The sequence below is a fragment of the Lemur catta genome, chromosome X, assembly GCF_020740605.2.
Source record: "Lemur catta isolate mLemCat1 chromosome X, mLemCat1.pri, whole genome shotgun sequence".
Lineage (NCBI taxonomy): Eukaryota > Metazoa > Chordata > Mammalia > Primates > Lemuridae > Lemur > Lemur catta.
In genome coordinates, this window is record NC_059155.1 from 4,099,009 (window position 1) to 4,120,041 (window position 21,033).

The window sequence follows — 21,033 nt, forward strand, 5'->3', positions numbered from 1 at the left end:
CAGAAGAAAGGAATCAGTGCCAGGAAGCACTGGGTGCTGCAAAGCAAGTTCCACCTTTATACCTTGAAAGACAAGTCTGGGTGGGGCTCCCCTATGGTGTTCCCTGCCACGTAGAAAGGGTTTGCCCTTGAAGCAGAAGGGCCCACCCTGAAGACACTGACTCCCTACCATACAAGGCATGCCACTTGAGAGGGCTGGTCACCAAAACTCTAGCTTTGAGTAGACTCAAATTCAGGAAAGGTTCAAAGAGAATGAAAGAGAGGGTAAAACATCTCGCTAGAGGAGTGAAGTAGGCACTGGCCCAGAATGATCCCTAGGGAGCACAGGAGGAGGACTCTCACTGGGGATGGAGAGGGTGTTGCCATGGGGAGGAGGAGCTGCAGTAAAGGGCCTCTCTTCCCAGGCACCCCCACCCACCTCCGCTAGCAGCACTCTTGTCCCCGTTTGGTTCCTTGTGTCTATTTTCCAAGGGTTTTCTGACTACATGCCAGTGACGGTGATCCAAAGGTGCCAATGACACTCCTGCTCCCCCCTCCAGGTTTTTTACCAGGATAATGGAAGTTCTAAGAGAACCAGAGACAGGAGTTAAGCCACAGGACCAAGTGGGGAGTGGGGAGAGGGCCACAGAGTGGGTAAGCCTCCCAGGAAGAGGGGATCTCAAGGCATGGGTAGCTTAGCACTTGTTGGAAGATGAGTGGGAATTCATCTGGTGGAAGGCAGGTAGTTTAGACCGAAGACAGCACCTCCTGGCCTTTTTGCATGTTTGTTTGGAGATGATAGGAACCTGGTGGCCTAGGTAGGAAAGACCATGTCAGCTGACTAAGGGGCTTGAATGTATCTCATTCAACCAGTGAATGGGGAACCATTCAAGAGACTTTTGTCACTGTCGTTACTGCTTCTCTTTTTCCAACATCAAATTAAGAAAAATTTGCAACACACATCCAAAAAAGTTGAAAACTTTATACAATGAACACCTGTATTTCCACCATCCAGATACTACAATTAACATTTGCATTATTTATCATTTGTCCACCATCCTTCTACCCATCAATCTGTCTTATTTTTGTGATGCATTTCAAAGTGAAGTTACAGACATCAGTATACCTCAAGCTCTTATTAGAGTTCCACACTTGCTTTATGATTCCTTTTTAAGGTAAAGTTTACATATGGTGAAATATATAAACCTTATACATACCAGTTGATAAGCTTTGACAGATGCATATACCTATGAAACGCATACCCCCGTCAAGATACAGAACATGGCTGTCATCCCAGAAAGTCCCCTCAACCCCTGCCCAGTCTTATCCACACTCCAATCCCAGCAGCCACAGATCTAATTTCTATCATTATAGATTAGTTTTGCCTATAGTGGAACTTCATGTGCTTGGGATCACATAATATGTACTCTTTTTTCATTGGCTTCTTTCACTCCACGTAATGTTTCTGATGTTTACCCTTACTGTTGTGTGTATAAGTAGATCATCCTGTTGTATAAATATATAAATGTATCACAGTTTGTCTATCCATTCTCCTACTGATACCTGGGTGTTTCCAGGTTTTGGTTTTTGCTATTATTATAAATCAAACTTCTATGACCATTCTTTTATAAATTTTTTGGGACATAGTTCTCATTTCTCTTGAATAGGGAATGAAATTGCTGGGTCACTAGGTAGTGAACTGGTAAATTTATGCAATGGAGTACTATTCAGTGCTAAAATGAAACAAGCTATCAAGTTATGAAAAGACAAGAAGAACTTTAAATGCATATTGCTAAGTGAAAGAAGCCATTCTGAGAAGGATATATACTGTATGATTCCAATTATATGGCATTCTAGAAAAAGGCAAAACTATAGAGACAGGCTAGGTGTGGTGGCTCGCATCTGTAATCCCAGCACTTTGGGAGGCTGAGGAGGAGGATTGCTTAAGGTCAGGGATTTGAGACCAGTCTGAGCAATATAGTGAGACCCTGTCTCTAGAAAAAAAAAATTTTAAATTAGCCAGGTATGATGGTGCATTCCTGTAGTCCCAGCTACTCAGGAGGCTGAGGCAGGAGGATCGCTTGAGCCCAGGAGTTTGAGGTTGCAGTGAGCTAGGCTGATGCCACAGCACTCCAGCCCAGGAAACAGATTGAGACTCTGTCTCAATAAACTATAGACATGGTAAACAGATCGGTGGTTGCACTAATAGAAAATAGATTAGACTTGAGGGAGGGGGAGTGGCTGACTACACCAAGGGGATATATAGAAGACCTTATATGGTGATGGAACTGTTCCGTATGGTACTTGGGTGGTGGACACATGACTTTATGCAATTGTCATAAAACCCACAGAACTATATGTCACAAAGAGTGAACTTTAATGTCTGTAAGCAAAAGAACAAAACAAAACATCAACTAGATGGGTGGAGAAATCCCAGGATGGAATGCAGACTGTGACAAATGACTCTAACTCCATTATAAACATGTGGCATAACTGCACTGAATGGTTGACAGAAGGGGGAAGGATCTGACCTAAGTCACTTTGGAAAATGGTATTTTGACTGAAAACTATAAGGTAAAGACAAAAGAAACAACATAAATGCTGGACTCTAGTTGCTAAAGTTGTGTCTCACGGGGGTATAGGCTAAGGACAGACAGGAGCCAGGTTTCTCACTGCCAGAGAGGAAAGTTACAGGTAAGCAAGAAACCTTTTGGCACTGGATTACAGTTGGCGGCATAAGTATGAAGTCATATTTAGGTTAATATACCTACTGATGGTTAAATAGAGAAATAATTATAGATGTGTCTGTATGCATCATGTCACGTATGGAATGTTTATATGCTCTGCCCCAAATTCATATACTGAAATCCTAACCTCCATTGTGATGGTATTAGCAGGTGGGGCCTTTGGGAGGTCCTGAGGGTCATAATGGGATTAGGACCCTTGTCAAAAGAGACACCAGAATTTGTTCTCCCATCTCCCTGCTCTCCACCCTGTGAGGACACACAAGATGACAGACAGCAAACCAGAATGAGAACCTTCACCAGACGCTGGATCTACCAGCGACTTGATATTGGACTTCCCAGCTTCCAGAACCATGAGGAATAAATGTCTGTTATTTAAGGCAGTTTGTTACAGCAGGCTAAACTAAGACACATGGGTTAATACATATACATATATTTCTTAACTATTTCCTGCCTCTGCCTGCTTAGATTGTCTACAAGTAGTGGTATCCCACTAACCAATGGATACACTCAGATCTTGGTTTCTATTACCATTCTCTTCCCAGTTGAAGATAGTAACATACTGAATTGAACAGCCAAGGAAATAAACACAATAGACAACAGTATTTAGGAAGCAGCAGTGAGTGAGACCAATGAATGAGACCAGTGAGTGAGTTTGAAAGGGCCGAGGAGAATAGAATAATGAGGAGGAGAAGGTGATCATCCAAGTCAAATGCTACAGAGGCCACACACAACAGAGGGATGTGACCATCAGGAAAAGTCACTGGGAACTGCGGTGGGAGTACAGGCGTGCATGCATTAGGGTACAGATGATGGGAGTAGGCGGCGGCAACGAGGAGTTGAAATTCATTGGCCTCAAGTTCCTCAGTTGAAGTGCTAGGGAACAGAGGTGGCTGTTGGCAGAAACGGGGGACAATCAGAGTCCAGGCTAGGCAGGAAGTGGGAAAGGGCAGAGGAAGGGGGCTCACACGCCACCTTCTTAGGGAAAGGCAATAGGACCTGTTTATGAAAGACAGCCATTGTCACCTACACACAAAATATGGAGCTCCTACTGGGTCAGTAAAAATGTTTTCTTGGGGAAAAATCCATAATTGATAACGTATTATTTCAGAAATATAATCTAAAAGTACAGCTGAGTCCATGTGCCTAAGACCCAAGCCTGGAAAACACATTAATTAGCATTCCTTTTATACAGAAGATCATAATTTACCGAAATGTGACGTTTTACTTTTGCTCACAGCATTAGCATATTTTTGTGTAAAGGATGGTGTCTGAGCATTCCATTGTGTGCTTATCATAACCATGTTTCAGTTTCACACTTGTCCTTTTTGCCGGGACCCCCTTTATCTTCTTTCCTGACACCTATAATGACAGAGGATATAACTTAAGCTAACAACTGATTATTCTTTATAAGTTCAAATATGAGCCTAATTAAAGAATTTCCTAACACTTCTTGCTTGCTAAAGCATGTACTTTTAATAAGGAAAAGCCCCTGACATGTCATTCAGACTCTCATCCACGTGTGTGCTTACACACGAAACTACTGCCCGCATCTCACCATCTGGAAATACCATTTGTCACCCAGGAGTAATTGGCTAATTTGCTGGGTTTGCCCTTTAAATGTTCCATGTTCTCCTGACACCTGTGAGTTTCATTTAGAGGCTTTTAGGGCTTTTTACTAGAGATGACACTATCTGGAAAGGGGTTTCGAAGGACAAATTTCAGTATGGTTCCTTTAATCAGAAGGGAACACTGTTCCCATGCTAAAGGCACACAATTCTTGCAAGAAAGGAGTAAATGCTAGTACCACAGCCAGGACTGTGGGACTATGGGGAGTGTATCAGTGTTATAACCAGATACATTCATAACCCTTAGAACTTCCTGTAACAGCAACTTGCCGCCAAACAACTTTACCATCGCAACAGGTTACAATGAAACAGTTACAACCACGACTTCTCATCATACATGTTGCTGTAACAACCATGAGTTACAATCACAAGAGGTTACAACCAAAAGTTACAACACTAACTTGTAAGTCTGACTAATATTCCATTCATACAAGTGTCAGATCTTGATGTATACTATGCAAAAAGGTTTAAACCTTTGGTAGTTTCGGGGGAACTAAAAATATCTGGCCCTGGGGAGGACAAGACTATTCAGGGGCAAACCGAGGGAGCTTCTCTGTGGTGATGGAACAGTTCTGCCTCCCAATCGTGGTGATGGATACTCCAATCTACACGTGATAACACTTACAGACCTACATATACACCCACACACACCTGAACACACGCAAAATCCGATGAAATCTGAATAAAGTCTGTACCTGATTTAACAGTATTGTACCAATGTCAACTTCCTGGCTTTGACAATGCAAGATCGTCTTGGGGGAAGCTGAGTGAAGAGTACACAGGAACTATTTGTTTAACTTCTTGTGAGTCTTAAATTATTTCCAAATAAAAGGGTATTTTAAAAGATATCTGACCTGGTGGGGATCTCTTTAAAAAATGCTTGTCATGATGAGTTTTGCTCCACCCATCCCAGGAGAGACAACGTGTCCCCTGGCCCTCAGTTATTATAATTGGTGCTACCTCAGCAGACAGGTTTCTGCTAGCAAGGAAATGTTAACCCATGCAGTACCTTGGCTTAAGGAACATTAGGGGAAATATGTGAATTTTCCAAGCGGGATTATAAATCTCCCTTTGAGCTGCACAGCCTGCATCATTCCAAGTGAACCCAGCTTGAAAGCTGGGATGTCTGGGAACTACCTCTCATTTCCCAGAGGCTGAGTAAAAATGGCTCAATTAACCAGGTTGCTGCATAATCACCTTTGTAACTGTTGAGCCTAAGAAATATTGATTTATAGAAATGCCCCATATATTCTTAGAGACAGAAATGATTTCAGGAGTTTACAAGGCTTTGCCCTAAAGGAAAATGTAAACATGTTAGTTCGCATATCAAAATCTGCCTCGCCTCAGGAGGGCGTCTCAATGGTCAGTAGCAGCTGCTTTCCAAGGCAATGCTGCAATCTGGGCCTATGGCTCTCATCTGTTTTGAAAGACAAAGCAGGTCCTGCCTAGAGCCACAGGATGCCAGAGCTGATCAACAAAGACAGGCCACCAGAGATTAGAGCCGATCAAATAGATATGCTGAGAGCTGATCATAAGATATGCCGCTGCCTGAGCCAGGCCCAGATGGAACCATGCCGTTAAAGTAAATAGCATAAGGGACAGCTCGTGCTTGACTTCTGAAATCTCTGTTCTAATACACAATAACCAGAGCCACGATGTCTCTGTTTTTGCTAAAGTAATAGCCTTAGCATAAAACTTAGAAGTTTGCCCTAAGAAGATTTTATAACTCATTGTTCACCTAGATAGAGTTAGTTAAAGGATCTGCAGTAGCCTTTTAGAAGACTTTGACCCTAAACCAAACTACCTATCATTATGTAAATCCCATTGCCCTTGACAACCAAAAACCTGTACTTACCTATAAATATCTCTATGAAAGTTCAGTCTGGGTTACATTTCCACGAGAAGAAATGTAACCTTCTGGACACCCTGCTTTGTCTATCTTCATAAATCTTTACCTTATAAACTATATCTTTGGCTCTGTGTATTATTTTTATTTCTGTTTCCTACTATTTTTTCATCCTTCACTACGACCCCTGTCTGAGGGACCCAAACTTTTGGTGGGAACATAACTAACTCCCCACAGCAACCAGAGTAAGGCATGTGTTTGAACAAATCAAAGCTCTTACCTTTATTCCTATCAGGTTTATAATCACCACCCCCTACTATGTCTTCAAGATCCTTGTCTGAAAAACCTAGAGAAAATAAAGTACACATTTCAATGACAAAAATATTTTTCAGCAACAAGAAACTTGTGTTAATGTTGCCCAATATTCACAGAAAATGATTGCCAGTTGCCCTTGAGAATGTCCTTGATGAATTCTAAGAGGGCCCCCAAGATCCCTTCCAACGGGTACACATGCCCTAGGTAAGGCTCCATCACTCTGACTGTGAGTGGGACCACAAATAGGATGGGTATCAGTCCTGTGATTAGGTTGTATTACATGCCAAAGGTGAGGGCATTTTGCAAATGTAATTAAGGCACCAAATCAGTTTGACGTTGCATTAATCAAAAGGAAGATTACCCTGGGTGGGCATGACTTAATCAAGCAATCCCTTTAAAAACAGGTTTAGCGTTTCCCTGAACTCACACATAAGCAGCAACAGGGTGCTTCTCTCCTCTCCTCCCCACCCGCCTCTCTGCCTCACTGCTGCTGGTCTTGAAGCAGCAAGCAGCCATTATTTCTACAGCTGCAAGGAAATGTACTCTGTCAACACCACATGAACTTGCAAGAGAGCCCAACCTCAGATGAGACCCCAGCCCTGGTCAATACTTTGACTGCAGCTGGATGAGACCCTAAACAGAAAACTCAGCTCAGCTGTCCCTGGACTCCAGACCAAAGGAGACTGTGAGCTTAGAAAATGAGTGTTGTCTTAAATAGCTTTCTGGTAATTTGTTATGCAGCAACAGAAAACTAATATCAGGGGCAGAAAAATTATTAATTTTATTACAGCCCAACCTTTGAGTACATGTATTTTAGTATTCTGTGTGATGAAAGCATTTCTGTTGCACTCCAAAGTACTATAGTTGACTCACAAAAGGACTGTGTGATTATTCCAGTTCTAAGATGTATTAGCTGCTCTGGGTCACGGAAGACCACTTTTATTAGACAGAATGAATGATAAGCAAAGTATAGTTTTACCAACTTGAATATTTGGCAGATGTTTCCTTGAAAATGAATGAAATGAGCTCATCAACTCAAGGAAAACCACTGATGGCATCTGTTGCCAATGATAAGATTTCAAGTAAAAATTAGGATTTTGAAAAACAAATCTACATCCACCACTGAGTTTAACGGCTTCCCAATACTTACAGACTTCTTCTAATGAGATGGGTCATGATATGCATACATGTGACTTTTGGTTTTGCATAATGAAACGTGGCTTACTTGGAAGCTCAAAAAAACCTCAGGATACCAATATTTTTCCCAGTGACTGACGCACAACGTCACAAAACCATGAATGGGTAAAAAAGACACATTGAGAGGGCTACAGAGTCCCGTGGAACCAACCTTCACTGACAGAGTTGCACGTTCCACACTGTACTTAACCTGTAAGAAACAGCCACTGGTTGACTTTTGCTGTCCTATCAGAGAACGTCCACAGTCATCTGGAAAGTCTATCAAAATATTCCTCCCTTCCCCCACTGCATATGAGTGGGAGGCCGGATTTTCTTCATATACTTCAACCAAAACATCATCTCACAACTGAACAGAGAAGTGGACGTGAGAATACAGCTGGCGTCTATCGAACCAGACATGAGAGGAATTTGCAAAAATCGAAAATAATGCCACTCTTCTCACTAGATTTTGTTTTTGTCCTGCCAAGCACACTTATTTCTCATAAAAATATTTTATGTTAAGAGTGTAGGTTTAGTGTTGTTCATTTTAGATTAACAAATGTGGAAAGTTTTTCAGTTTTAAGTTCTAAGATGGTAAATATCGAGAGAAGTGACCCACATAAACAAAAGCTCTTGAGATCCTCAATGATTTGAGGAGTCCTGAGACCAAAAAGTTCGAGAACCACTGTTTTGGGGTTCTCCTGTGGCTGGAAGTGCCCTGAGCTCTGCCAGGCCCAGGGTGGCTCTGTGGGCTGTGGTAGTTAATGAGACAGGACCCAGCCAGGGAGCTGCAGAGCTGTCCAGTGGCGTTAGACAGCCAGGACTTACCTTTTCCTCCCACGCTCGGTTTCCTGCCACCACCATCTCGATCATTTCGATCATCTAAGGCATCAGCCAAGTCAAAATCATCAACTTCAGGGGCCCCAAAACAAAAGACAGTCAATTAGTTAATCTATGGGTAGCTCATTTAGATACTGTCCCAGAGGGAGCTGCGTGGGGTCCTCCCTTACTGCCTTCCTCAGAGCAGCCACCGTACCTGCAGGATTTGCTGGAGCTCTGGGGGTTGCTGGTCTCTTGGTTGTGGTCGTGGTGATGTGGTCCCATCTCTCTAAAAGGGGGAGGGAGGACAGCAAAGGAACCACATTTAGGAACAAAAGGCAACGGCTATTCATGGCTCAGGGAAGTCACATCATGAATAGAGTACCCTTGTCTTGGTCCTTGAGGCCCCCTGTATGATCTCTGAAGACTCACTTTGAGATGGATGACAGAGATGTAAAGGTTTAAGTGATGTGGGTTCTGTTCACTTTTCTTCAGGGATGGGGATTGCCAGGCAGATGCAGTCCCACATGTGACCAGGTGAGTGGTAAAGCCGGGACTGGAGCCCAGATTTGTGGGACATGACCACACAGGCCAGGGAGTTGTAGAGCTTGAATGTGACTCTTGAGATCTCCAAGCCTCGGTTCCACCACTGTCAAATCTAGCACTTAAGCCACAGTTAATACTGCCCAGGCATGAACTGAGGTTACATTCTCAGTAAAGAATAGGAGTATCTTAGAAACTGAAAATGGTTACAACACATACACAATTTTATGTAACTGTGGTTACTCTTATAGATATTAGGTCTTTGGGCACAATGAGACTCCTTTAAAAATATGGACTTCTTTCACTCATTTTACACAGCATGGCCTTCACAAGTTTTCTAATTATTTCTTTTCTGAACTTGAGAAGACTGTGCTATAACTGTTCCTACTACTGAAGTTAATAGAGGGAAAAGGCAGAAACAATGCTGTATACAAGCAAGCACCAAGAAGAGAAACAGCAATGTGTTGGGGGGAAGCTCAATAACTTTTATAGATCAATAGTTTGATGGCCAAACTGCCCAAGGCCATTTAAAATGCATTGCCTATCATTTTTGGAGAGGGCCTCAGTGTTGTCCATGGATCAAAGAAAAATAGGTCTGAATCTTCTGCAAAGAAAGTATAAAAAATACAGTAAGTCATGACCCAACAGTTCTTAGCAGGAATAAAGAGGATATTACATAATGATAAAAGGATCAATCTGTCAGGAAGACATAACAATCCTAAATATGTACGCACCTAACAACAGAATCTCAAAGCACATGAGGTAAAAACCTGATAGAGCTGAAAGGAGAAATAAACAAATCCACATTTATAGTTGGAAACTTCAACACTCCACTCTCAGCAACTGGTAGAGCTAACTAGATTGAAAATCTGCAAGGATACAGAAGAACTGAACAACAAAATCAACCAACGGGATTTAATTGGCATAATAGGACACTCTACCCAATCACAGCAGGATAAACAACTGTTTAACCATCGATGGAATATTCACCAGGGATCATATCCTGGACCAGGAAACAAACTTCAACAGTTTGAATCCATTATGGTCAAAGAGACTCCACTCTGTATAATTCAAATTAGAAACAAGAAAAGAAAAAACAAGAAAATCTCTAAACACTTGGAAATTAAACAATATACTTCTAAATAAAACAAGGGTCAAAGAAAAAGTCTCAAAGGAATTATTAAAAATACATAGAACTATTTGTAGATGAAAATACAACATAACAAAAGATGCGGGATGCAGCCAAAGCAGTGTTCAGAGGGAAGTTTACAATATTAAATGCTTAAGTTAGAGATGAAGAAAGGTCTCAGGATCAATAATACACATTCTTAAGATACTAGAAAAAGCTAATGGAATATTAGAAAACCAAAGTAAGCAGATAGAAATAAAACAAGAACAAACATCAATTAAATTGAAAATAGGAAAGCAACATAGAAAAATCAATGAAACAGAAATCTTGTTCTTTGAAAAAGTAAATAAAATCAATAAACCTCTAGCCTTACTAACATCAAAGGAAAAAAGAACACACCAATATAAGGAATAAAACAGGGGATATCATTACTGATCCTGCAGCCATTCAAAGAATGGAACGCTATGAGCAACCTTATGCTCATATATTTGACAATTTGGAAGAAATGGACCAATTTTTCAAAAACACCAACTATCAAAACACAACCTGATCCCATCTTTATGGATTAGAAGACACTAATATTGTTGAAATGACAATATGTACTACCCAATGCAATCCCTGCCAAAATCCCAATAACACTTTTTGCAGAAATAGAGAAATCAATTCTAAAATTCATATGGAATCTCAAAGAACCTCAAATAGCGAAAACAATCTTGAAAAAGAACTTAGTTGGAGGATTCATACTTCCCTGATTTTAGCACTTACTACAAAGCTACAGTTATCAAAACAATGTGGTACTCGCATAAGAACAGACATATAGACCAATGGAACAGAAAAACACAGTCCAGAAATAAACCCTTGCATACGCAGTCAATAGATCCTTAACAAGGATGTCAAGGCCATTCAGTGGTGCAAAGGACAGTCTTTTCAATAAATGGTGCTGGGAAAATTGGATATCCACATGAAAAAGAATGAAGTTAGACCCTGACCTTATACCATGTACAAAAATTAATTCAAAAGAGATCAAAGACATAAACATAAGAGCTAAAACTATAAAACTCATAGAAGAAAATATGGGAGAAATGCTTCATGACATTGGATTTGGTAATGATTTTCTGGATATGTCACCAAAAGCATAGGTAGAAAAAAATAAATTGGTCTTCATCAAAATTAAAAACTTTTGTGTATCAAAGAACATTATCAAGAGAGTGAAAAGACAAATCACAAGAATGGGAGGAAATATTTGCCAATCATATATCTAACAAAGAATATATCTATACTATATCAAGAACTACTACAACTCAACAACACAAAAACAACCAACCTGACTTTAAAATAGACAAAAGACTTGAATAGATATATTTTGAAAGAAGATATACAAATGGGCAATAAACACATGAAGACACTCAGCATCACATCATTAGGGAAATGCAAACTGAAACAGCAATGAGATACCACTTCACACCCATTAGGATGGCTATTGTAAAAGAAAATGAAAAATAACAAATGTTGGTGAGGACATGAAAAAACTGGAACCCTGGTGCATGCCGGTGGGAATGCAAAATGGTACAGCTCCTGAGGAAAACGGCTTGGCAGTTCCTCAAAATGTGAAACACAGGACTAACTATATTATCTGGCAATTCCACTTCTAGGTACATACCCAAATGGATTGAAAGCAGAGGCTCAAAGAGATACTTGCACACCAATGCTCATAACAGCATTATTCATGACAGCTAAAAGGAGAAAACCACCCAAATGTCCTTCACATGTGAATGGATAAACAAAATACTGTACATACATATAATAATGAAATATTATTCAGCCTTAAAAGAATGAAATTCTGATACAGGCTACAACATAGATAAACCTGGAAAACATTACATTAAGTGAAATAAGCCAGACACAAAAGTACAAATATTTATGATTCTACTTATATGAGGTACCTAGAATGGCCAAACTCTTATAGACAGAAAGTATAATAGAGGTTACCAGGAGCTGGGGGTAAGGAGGAATGAGGAGTGACTGTTTAATGGGCATAGAGCTTCTGTTTAGGATGATAAAAATATGTTCTAGAAATAGATAATGATGATGGTTGCACAACATATCTGTATGTTCCACATCCATGGATTCAACCATCTGTGAACCAAAAATATTCAGAAAACAATAAAAAAAATACAATTATAAAAATACATTTTTTAAGATACAGTATACCAACTATTTACACAATATTTACAATATATTAGGTATTATAAGTAATCTACAGATAATTTAAAGTATACAGGAAGGGCAGGTGCAGTGGCTCACGCATGTAATCCTTGCACTCTGGGAGGCCGAGGTGAGAAGATTGTTTGAGCTCAGGAGTTCGAGACCAGCCTGAGCAAAAAGCAAGACCCCATCTCTACTAAAAATAGAAAAATCAGCCAGGCACGGTGGCACACGCCTGTAATCCCAGCTACTAGGGAGGCTGAGGAGGGAGAATCACTTGAGCCCAGGAGTCTGAGGTTGCTGTGAGCTAGGCCGATGCCACAGTACTCTAGTCTAGGTGACAGAGCAAGACTCCATCTCTAAATAAATAAAGTACACAGGAGGATTGCATGGGTTACATGCAAATACTACACCATCATATAAGGGACTTGAGCATCTGAGGATTTGCTATGCACAGGGGTCCTGGATTCAATGTCCAAGATACCAAGGGATAACAGTATATTTAATGCCACTGAATTATACAATTAAGAATGGTTACAATGGTAAATTTTGTTATGTATGCTTATCACAATAAAAAAAAACTCTCAACCTAGGTGAAATATATTAATAAAACCTGAATATTCCTATATCCATTAATGAAATTCAATTTTTAATTTGAAAGTTCCCAAAAGAGAAATCTCCAGGCCTTGATGGTTTCACTGGAGAATTCTAGCAAACATTAAAAAAAAAACCTATCAATTATACACATTCTCTTACAGAAAGAAGAGAGGAGGGAATGCGTCCCAATTCATTTTATGTGGCCTGTGTTATCCTGGTAGCAAACAAAGATAAAGACTGTATTTAAAAAAAAAAAAAAAAAACCTTTAGACCAACATCTCTCATCAACTTACATGCAAAAATCTTCAACAAAATATTAGCAAACTGAATAGAATGTATAAAAAGAACTATACAGCATGAATAAATGGGATTTATTCCAGTTAGGCAACACTGGGTCAATATTTGAAAATCAGTGTACTACATCCTATCAACAGACTAAAAAAGAAAAATCACATAATCATTAATTGACACGAAAAATTCCAACACCTATTTATGGAAAAAAAAAACCTTAAGCAAATTAGGAATAAAGAGGAACTACATCAACTTCATAAAGAACATCTTTTCTAGACACCTATAGCCATCAACAGACTTAACGGTGAAAGACTGAATGTTCTTTCTCTAAGGTCAGGAACAAAGCCAAGGACATCACTCCTATTTAGCATAGCACTAGAAGTTCTAGCATTGCAATAAGAAAAAAATATATACAAACTGGAAAGGAAGGGATAAATCTGTCCCTATTTATGGGATGATATCATGTACATAGAAAATTCCAAGAAACCCACAAAAAAATCCTAGAATTAATAAGTGAGTTCAGCAAGGTCTTAGGACACAAGATCAAGAATTTCAATTTCAACCAAGTGCTATGGGCTCATACCTGTAATCCTAACAGTCTGGGAGGCCGAGGCAGGAGGATCATTTCAGCTCAGGAGTTTGAGACCAGCCTTAGCAAGAGCAAGACCCTATCTCTAATAAAAAAAGAAAAAATTAGCTGGGCATGGTGGTACATGCCTGTAGTCCCAGCTACTTGGGAGGCTGAGGCAGGAGGATCGCTTGAGCTGCACCAGGCTAAATGCCACAGCACTCTAGCCCAGGCAAAAGAGCGAGACTCTGTCTCAAAAAACAAAAAAAGAAAAAAAAAAGGAATTTCAATTTCATGTAAACAGCAATGAACATTTGGGACACAAAATTAAAAACACACTACCATTCACAATTGCTTGAAAGAAAATAAAATATTTAAGCATATACTGAAACATGTACAAGACTAGTTTACTGAAAATTACAATATTCTAAAGAAAGAAGTCAAAGAAAACATAAATAAATAGACATACTGTATTCATGGACTGGAAGACCCAACCTCTTAAGTAAGAATATCAACTCTCTCTAAACCCTAAACTGATCTATATGTTTAACGCCAGTCCTATCATAATCCCAGCAGGGGTTTTTTGAGACATAGACAAACTTATTCTAAAATTTTTATGGAAAGGCCACAGGCCCTAGTTTTTTAAAAATCTCAAAAAAAGAACAAAATGGGGCCAGGTGCAGTGGCTCACACCTGCAATCCCAACACTTTGGGAGGCCAAAGTGAGAGGATCACTTGAGGCCAGGAGTTTGAGAGCAGCCCGGACAACACTGTGAGATTCTGTCTCTGCAAAAAATTTAAAAAATTAGCTGGGCATAGTGACACATACCTGTAGTTCCAGCCCAGGAGGATCACTTGAGCCTGAGACTTGGAGGTACAGTGAGCTATGATTACACCACTGCACTCTAGCCTGGGCAACAGAGCAAGGACCCAGTATCACCAAAAATAAATAAATAAAAAGTGGGATAAATCACTCTAACCAATATTAAGGCTTACGTGATAGCTACAGTGATCAAGACAGTGGCAAAGAGATAGATACATTTGTGACAACGTAGATGAACCTGGAGGACATTATGCTAAGTGAAATTAGCCAGGCACAGAAAGACAAACACTGCATGATCTCACTTACATGTGTAAACTAGAGAAATTGAACTCAGAGAAGCAGAGAATAGAATGGTGGTTGCCAGAGGCTGGAGAGATGCTGGTCAAAGGGTACAAAATTTCAGTTAGACAGGAGGAAAAAGTTTTGGAGATCTATTGGACGACAGGGTTACTACAGTTAATATATTGTATACTCAAAAATTGCCTAAAGAGTAGATCTTAAATGTTCTCACCACAAAAACACGTTGGTAATTTCTTTAAAAACGAAAACTATAACTGTCATACAACACAGCAATCACAGTCCTGGGCATGTATCCCAGAGAGATAAAGACTCATGTTCACTCGAAACCCTATATATGAATGCTTATAGCCACAAACTGGAAACAACCCGGATGATCTCTAACAGGTGAGCAGTTAAACAAATTCTATGTACACCCATATCATGAAATACCGTTCAGCAAGAAAAGCAACAAATTATTGACACATGTGATAACTTGGATAGATCTCAAGGGAATTATGTCGAGTATAAATAGTCCCAAAACATTACATACTATATGATTCTATTTGTACAGCATTCTTGAAATTGCAAAATTCTACAGATGGAAAACAGATTACTGGTTGTCAGGAGCCAGACACAGGCAAAGAGGGGGTGGTGTGGGGTGGCTATGTTTATAAAAGGGCAACAAGAGGAATCTTTGTGGTGATGAAACTGTTCTGTCTGAACTATCACGGTATACACACGAACCCACATAAGTGATACAATTGCACAGAAGTGAACAAACACACAAGGAGAAGTAAACTGGGGAAATTTGAATAGGATCACTGGATTATATCAATGTCAATATCTTGGTTATGATCTTACACTATAGTTTTATAGGATGTTACCACTGGGTGAAACTGGGTACAGGATGCACAGGATCTCTCTATATTATTTCGTGTGAATTCATGTGAATTTACAATTACCTCAAAGTAAAAAGTCAATTAGAAAGATGAATACTTATTTGAGCACCAAGGGAATTTTTGATGGGGAAAAAAAAAAAGGTATGGCTGGGTACACGCCTGTAGTCCCAGCTACTAGGGAGTCTGAGGCAGGAGGATCGCTTGAGCCCAGGAGTTCGAGACCAGCCTGGGCAACACAGTGAGACTCCAACTCTAAAATAATAATAATAAAAAAATAACAGAAAAGGTATGACATGTAAAAGGTTGGTCTTCAGGGACTCAGAAACGTGTATTATCCACACTAAAAACTAAGGCGCAAATAATGTAGACCAGACTGGAAAATGGCAGTGGGTAAGAACGTCTAGGAACGAGCTGGTGCAGAAGGCAACTTTCCAAACAACTGGGGCATATTCCTTCCTCTGCCCAATGGCTCCGTCAACACTGCAAACCTTCCAGAGAGCATATCTTTACAGAGCAAATAACACAGTTCTGTGTCTCTTTGAAATCAAGATATAGAATACAACCTTTCTTGGGATCCCAGGGTTACAATTTTTCTGTTATTGCAGTGTACTTACCCCTTAGAGACCAGCTCCCCTCTTAGCTTTCTAGACAGTTAGATCTAGTGTTCCATAGACAACGAAAGCTGCCAAGCAGACCAGTACACACTACACGTGCAAACTTGCGCTTCTGAGGTACTGCAACAACTCTTTGGCCAACCAAGGTGCACCACCTGACCCTGAACTCACATTTGGGTCCATCAGTACCTTCCCTGTGCAAACACTTGTTGTGGCAACATGCTACAGATGAAAAGGCCCTTGCGGTAAAGCCAGAATCCCCAGACTCCGGCCCAGCTGTGCTGTTGGCGTGCAGCATGACCCTGGACAAGTCCCTCCCATGTGAACAATGGGGGGAGGACATGATCATTAAGATTCTCTCCAGTCTGACATCTGGAGTTCTTCCTCATTAGTAAAGATGGCTTTACTTTTTTAAGTTTAAATTTATTAATAAAGGTAATATATGCTCAGTATTAAAAATATCCAATGGTATAGAATTGCAAGAAAAATCCAGCCTCAAACCTATCACCAGTGGTGGCTACCCTAGCTTTTCAGATCTGTACGCAGGCCTGTGTGTCTGGTCTGTGTGCTCACATCCACTTTTATTTGATAGAAATTGACTTGTACTACATACATCCTGTTCTGCGATTTCCCTTTTTTCCATTGGTTCCAGAGATCTACCTTATTCTTTGTGATGGCTGTAGAGTATGAATGGTTTAGAATTTATGTATTTCACTAGAATTTGAGAACGTTTAATTTTTGCCTGATACAAAACACAAGAAAGTCGCAAACATCATTTCAAATGTACCTCTGCACACATGCATAAGTTTACCTAGAGGGAAAATGCTTTGAAGTAGAATTGCTCAAAGATTTTACTGAACTGCCCTCCCAAAAGGTTGAATTAATTTATATTACTGTCTACAGAAGTGGAACTGAAAAGGGATGGCTTGTACAACAAACGACACCTAAAGCAGCCCTCCTGTCTGCCCGCAGCACCACAGTACGTGCTCGCTGCACGTTAATACTGAAGAGATTACTGAGCCAAATGAAACATCCTGATGCCACGTGACTGTGTAAGGTCATCTTCTCAAACAGTGGTTCTCAAAGAGTGTTCCATGGACCCCTCAGGGGGGTCCATGAGCTCATAACTATTTCTTACATAATCATCCTTAGATGTTCTTTGCCCTTTCCATGGGGTTGATATTTGCACTGTGGTATAAAAGCAATGGTGAGTAAACCTGCTGGCCCCTTAGCATGAACCAAGGCAGTGGCACCAAACGGTACTATAAGTCATTCAATTCTTCACCACTACACACAGCTGAAAGAGAATGCCAGTTTCACTTAGGCATGTCCTAGATGAACATGGTAGGCAAAATTCTAAGATGGCTGCCAAGACTCCCACCCCTTGATGTACACACCCTGTATAATCCTTGCCCCTTGAGTCTGGGAGGGACCCATGAATAGGCTGAGTGTCACTCCTGTGATCAGGTGATGACATAGCAGAGGTGAATGGATTTTGCAGATGTACTTAAGATGTCCAATCATTATGACTTTGAATTATTCAAAAGGGAGAATATTCTGGGTGGTTCGGACATAATCATGTGAGCCCTTAAAAAGAGGGCTTGAAGCCTTCCCTGAGCTGACAGTAAGGCAGCAGAAATTCTTTGACTTTCCTGGCCAATCTTGAAGAAGCAAGCAGCCATGAGTTCTATAGCTTCATAGAAATGAATTCTGCCAACAATTGTGAACCTGTGAATATGTTGCCTTACACAGGAAAGGGGACTTCACAAATGTTATAAAGCTAAGGCCCTTGAGATGGAGAGATTATCCTGAATTATCCAGTGGGGCCAGTATAAGCATAAGGGTCCTTATAAGGGAAAGAGAAGGCAGGAGAGTCAGAGAAGGAGATGTAAGGATGGGAGCAAGGGTGAGAGTCAGAGAGAGACTTGAAGATGCTACTCCACTGGCTTTCAAGATGGAGGAAGTGGCCACAAGCCAAGAAATGCAAGTGGCCTCTATAAGCAGTTAAAGAAAAGGCAACAGATTCTCCTTCAGAGTTTCCAAAAGGAACGCAGCCCTGTTAGCACCTTGATTTTAGCCCAGAAAGATCCAATGTTGGACTTCTGACCTTAATGATAATGATAAGAATAAACCTGTGTTGTTTACACAACCAAGTTTGTAGCAATTCATTACAGCAGCAATATGAAGCTAACATAATCTCAAACTTTAGATGAGACCCTAGTCCCAGTTGACATTTGCATTGCAGTCTTATATATGGCGCTTAGCAGAGAACTCAACTAAATAGGACCCACACTCCAGACCCAGGGAAATGAGAGTGAATAAAAAATTATTTTAATTATTATTATTTAGTTCACTAAACGTAATTGGTTATAAACATACAAAATAAATATCAGGGAGCTGAAAAAATTTTATTAGAGCTTAACATTTTGTGTGATGAAATGGAAAGGTGCTTAAAGCATTTCTGTTGCATACCCAAGTACAACAGGTTACTCAAGAAAAACCACTTGTGTGACTGTTTCAGTTTTGAAATGAATTAGCCACATGTTTCTTCTCATGGAAGACCAAATTTCCTTGAAAGAGCAAATGACAAACTATCGATATTCATATTTGAATATTTACAAAAATTCTTTTGAAAATGAATGAAGTGTGCCTGTCACTTCAAGGAAGTCAACTGACAGTATTTGAAAATAAGAAAATTTGAGCTTTAAAAAAAAATTAGAACTTTGAAAAATGTGTATCCAGTACCATGAGACTGACAGTGTCCCAATAAATAAAGACTTCCTGTCAGACTGGTGGTGATATTAACAAATGTGACGTTTGAATATTGCATAAGGAAAGGTGTCATCATTTGGAAGCTCAGAACAACTCAGGACACCAATATTTTCCATATAACCTGTACAGGATGTTACAAAATCATGACTGGATAAAAGATCCATTCATAGGGTAAAAGAGTCCAATGTGGTTCAGTGGAAATGAACAGGGAAAGTTCACTGATATGGTACTTGACCTCAAGAAACAACTTTCTATTAATAATTTTGGTATCTAAATGTGCATTTGAACATTAATCTAAAAAATTAGAAAGCAGGAACGTTTACATTAATATCAGATAAAGGAAGTGTCCCAGCCAGGAAATTACTAGACAAAAAGAGGGACATAACCCAATGATAAGAGAATCAATCCACCAGGAAGACACTGTGATCCCAAATTTGGATGTACCAAAAAACAGAAACTCAAAATACATGAAGCAAAAACTTATAGACATAAAAGGAGAAATAAATTCACAATTATCATTGGGGAATTCAATACCCTATTGTCAGCAATTAATTGGACTAGCAGACCAAACAAAAATCAGCAAGGATGTAGAAGAACTGACACAAACAACCATCAGAATCTAAGTGACATACAGAGAACATTTCACCCAACAACAGCAGAATTTGCTTCTCAAATGCACTGGGAACATTCTCCTGGATATACCATCTGATATGCCATGAAACAAGTCTTAACAGATTTAAAAGGATTAAAATCAAACAAAGTATGCTCTCTGCTCACAATCAGAAAGCAATGACAGAAATAAATTAGGGAACTTCACACAAATATATGAAAATGAAACAATATACTCCAACGTAACTAATATGTCAAAGAAGAAATCAGAAGAGAAATTTAAAAAATACTTTGAGAAGAATGAAAACAAAAACACAATCTACCAAAACTTATGAGATACTGTCACAGCCATGCTTAGAAGGAAATTTATTGCTATAAATAGACAAAGAAGAAAGATCTATAACCAATAGCCTAACTTTTCACCTTGGAAAACTAGAAAAAGGAGATCAAACAGAACATGTGGAAGGAGGAAAATAATAAAGATGAGAGTAGAAATAAATGAAAAACATGACGGGCACAGTGGCTCACGTCAGTAATCCTAGCACTGTGGGAGACTGAGGAGGGAGGATTTCTTGAGCTCAGGAGTTCAAGACCAGCCTGAGAAACAAGTTCCCTGTCTCTACAAAAAAAAAAAAAAAATAGCAAGACTAGCCGGGCATGGTGGCACATGCCTGTAGTCCCAGCTACTTGGGAGGCTGAGGCAGGAGGATCGTTTGAGCCCAGGAGTTGGAGATTGCAGTGAGCTATGATGATGCCACAGCACTCTACCTGGGGTGACAGAGCAAGACCCTGTAAAGAAAGGGAAGAAAGAAAGAAAGGGAGGGAGGGAAGAAAAGAAAGAAAGAAAGAGAAGAGAAAAAAGAAATGAATAGAAAAATAGAAAAAGTCTATAAAAACAAAAGATGGTTTTTTAAAAGAAAAACAAAATTGACAAACCTTCAGTTTGACTGACAAAGAGAAAGAGAGAGATGGTTTGTACTAAAATGAGAAATGAAAGAGAAGAAAGACATCACTGCTGACCTGACAGAAATAAAAAGCATTTTAAGGGAATACCACCGACAAAAATATGCCAAGAAATTAGATAGCTTAGATAAAATGGACAAATTCCTAGAAAGATACAAACTATTGAGATTGACTGAAGAAGAAAATCTGAATAGAACTACAACAAGTATATATAATAATCAAAAAACTTCCCACA

At 39.7% G+C, this 21,033-nt stretch overlaps 1 protein-coding gene across 2 annotated transcripts in view; it reads right to left on the reverse strand.

Annotated features, from left to right (window-relative positions):
* Nucleotides 1–21,033, reverse strand: part of CD99L2 (CD99 molecule like 2) — a 105,799-nt gene that overhangs the window by 16,527 nt on the left and 68,239 nt on the right. For both annotated transcript variants that reach the window (XM_045538412.1, XM_045538411.1), the window contains 3 exons: nt 8,724–8,795; nt 8,516–8,599; nt 6,477–6,542 (listed from right to left, as the gene is read on the reverse strand). In XM_045538412.1, coding sequence (XP_045394368.1) covers nt 6,477–6,542; nt 8,516–8,599; nt 8,724–8,795 — 222 coding nt within the window. The remainder of the gene's footprint in view (nt 1–6,476; nt 6,543–8,515; nt 8,600–8,723; nt 8,796–21,033) is intronic.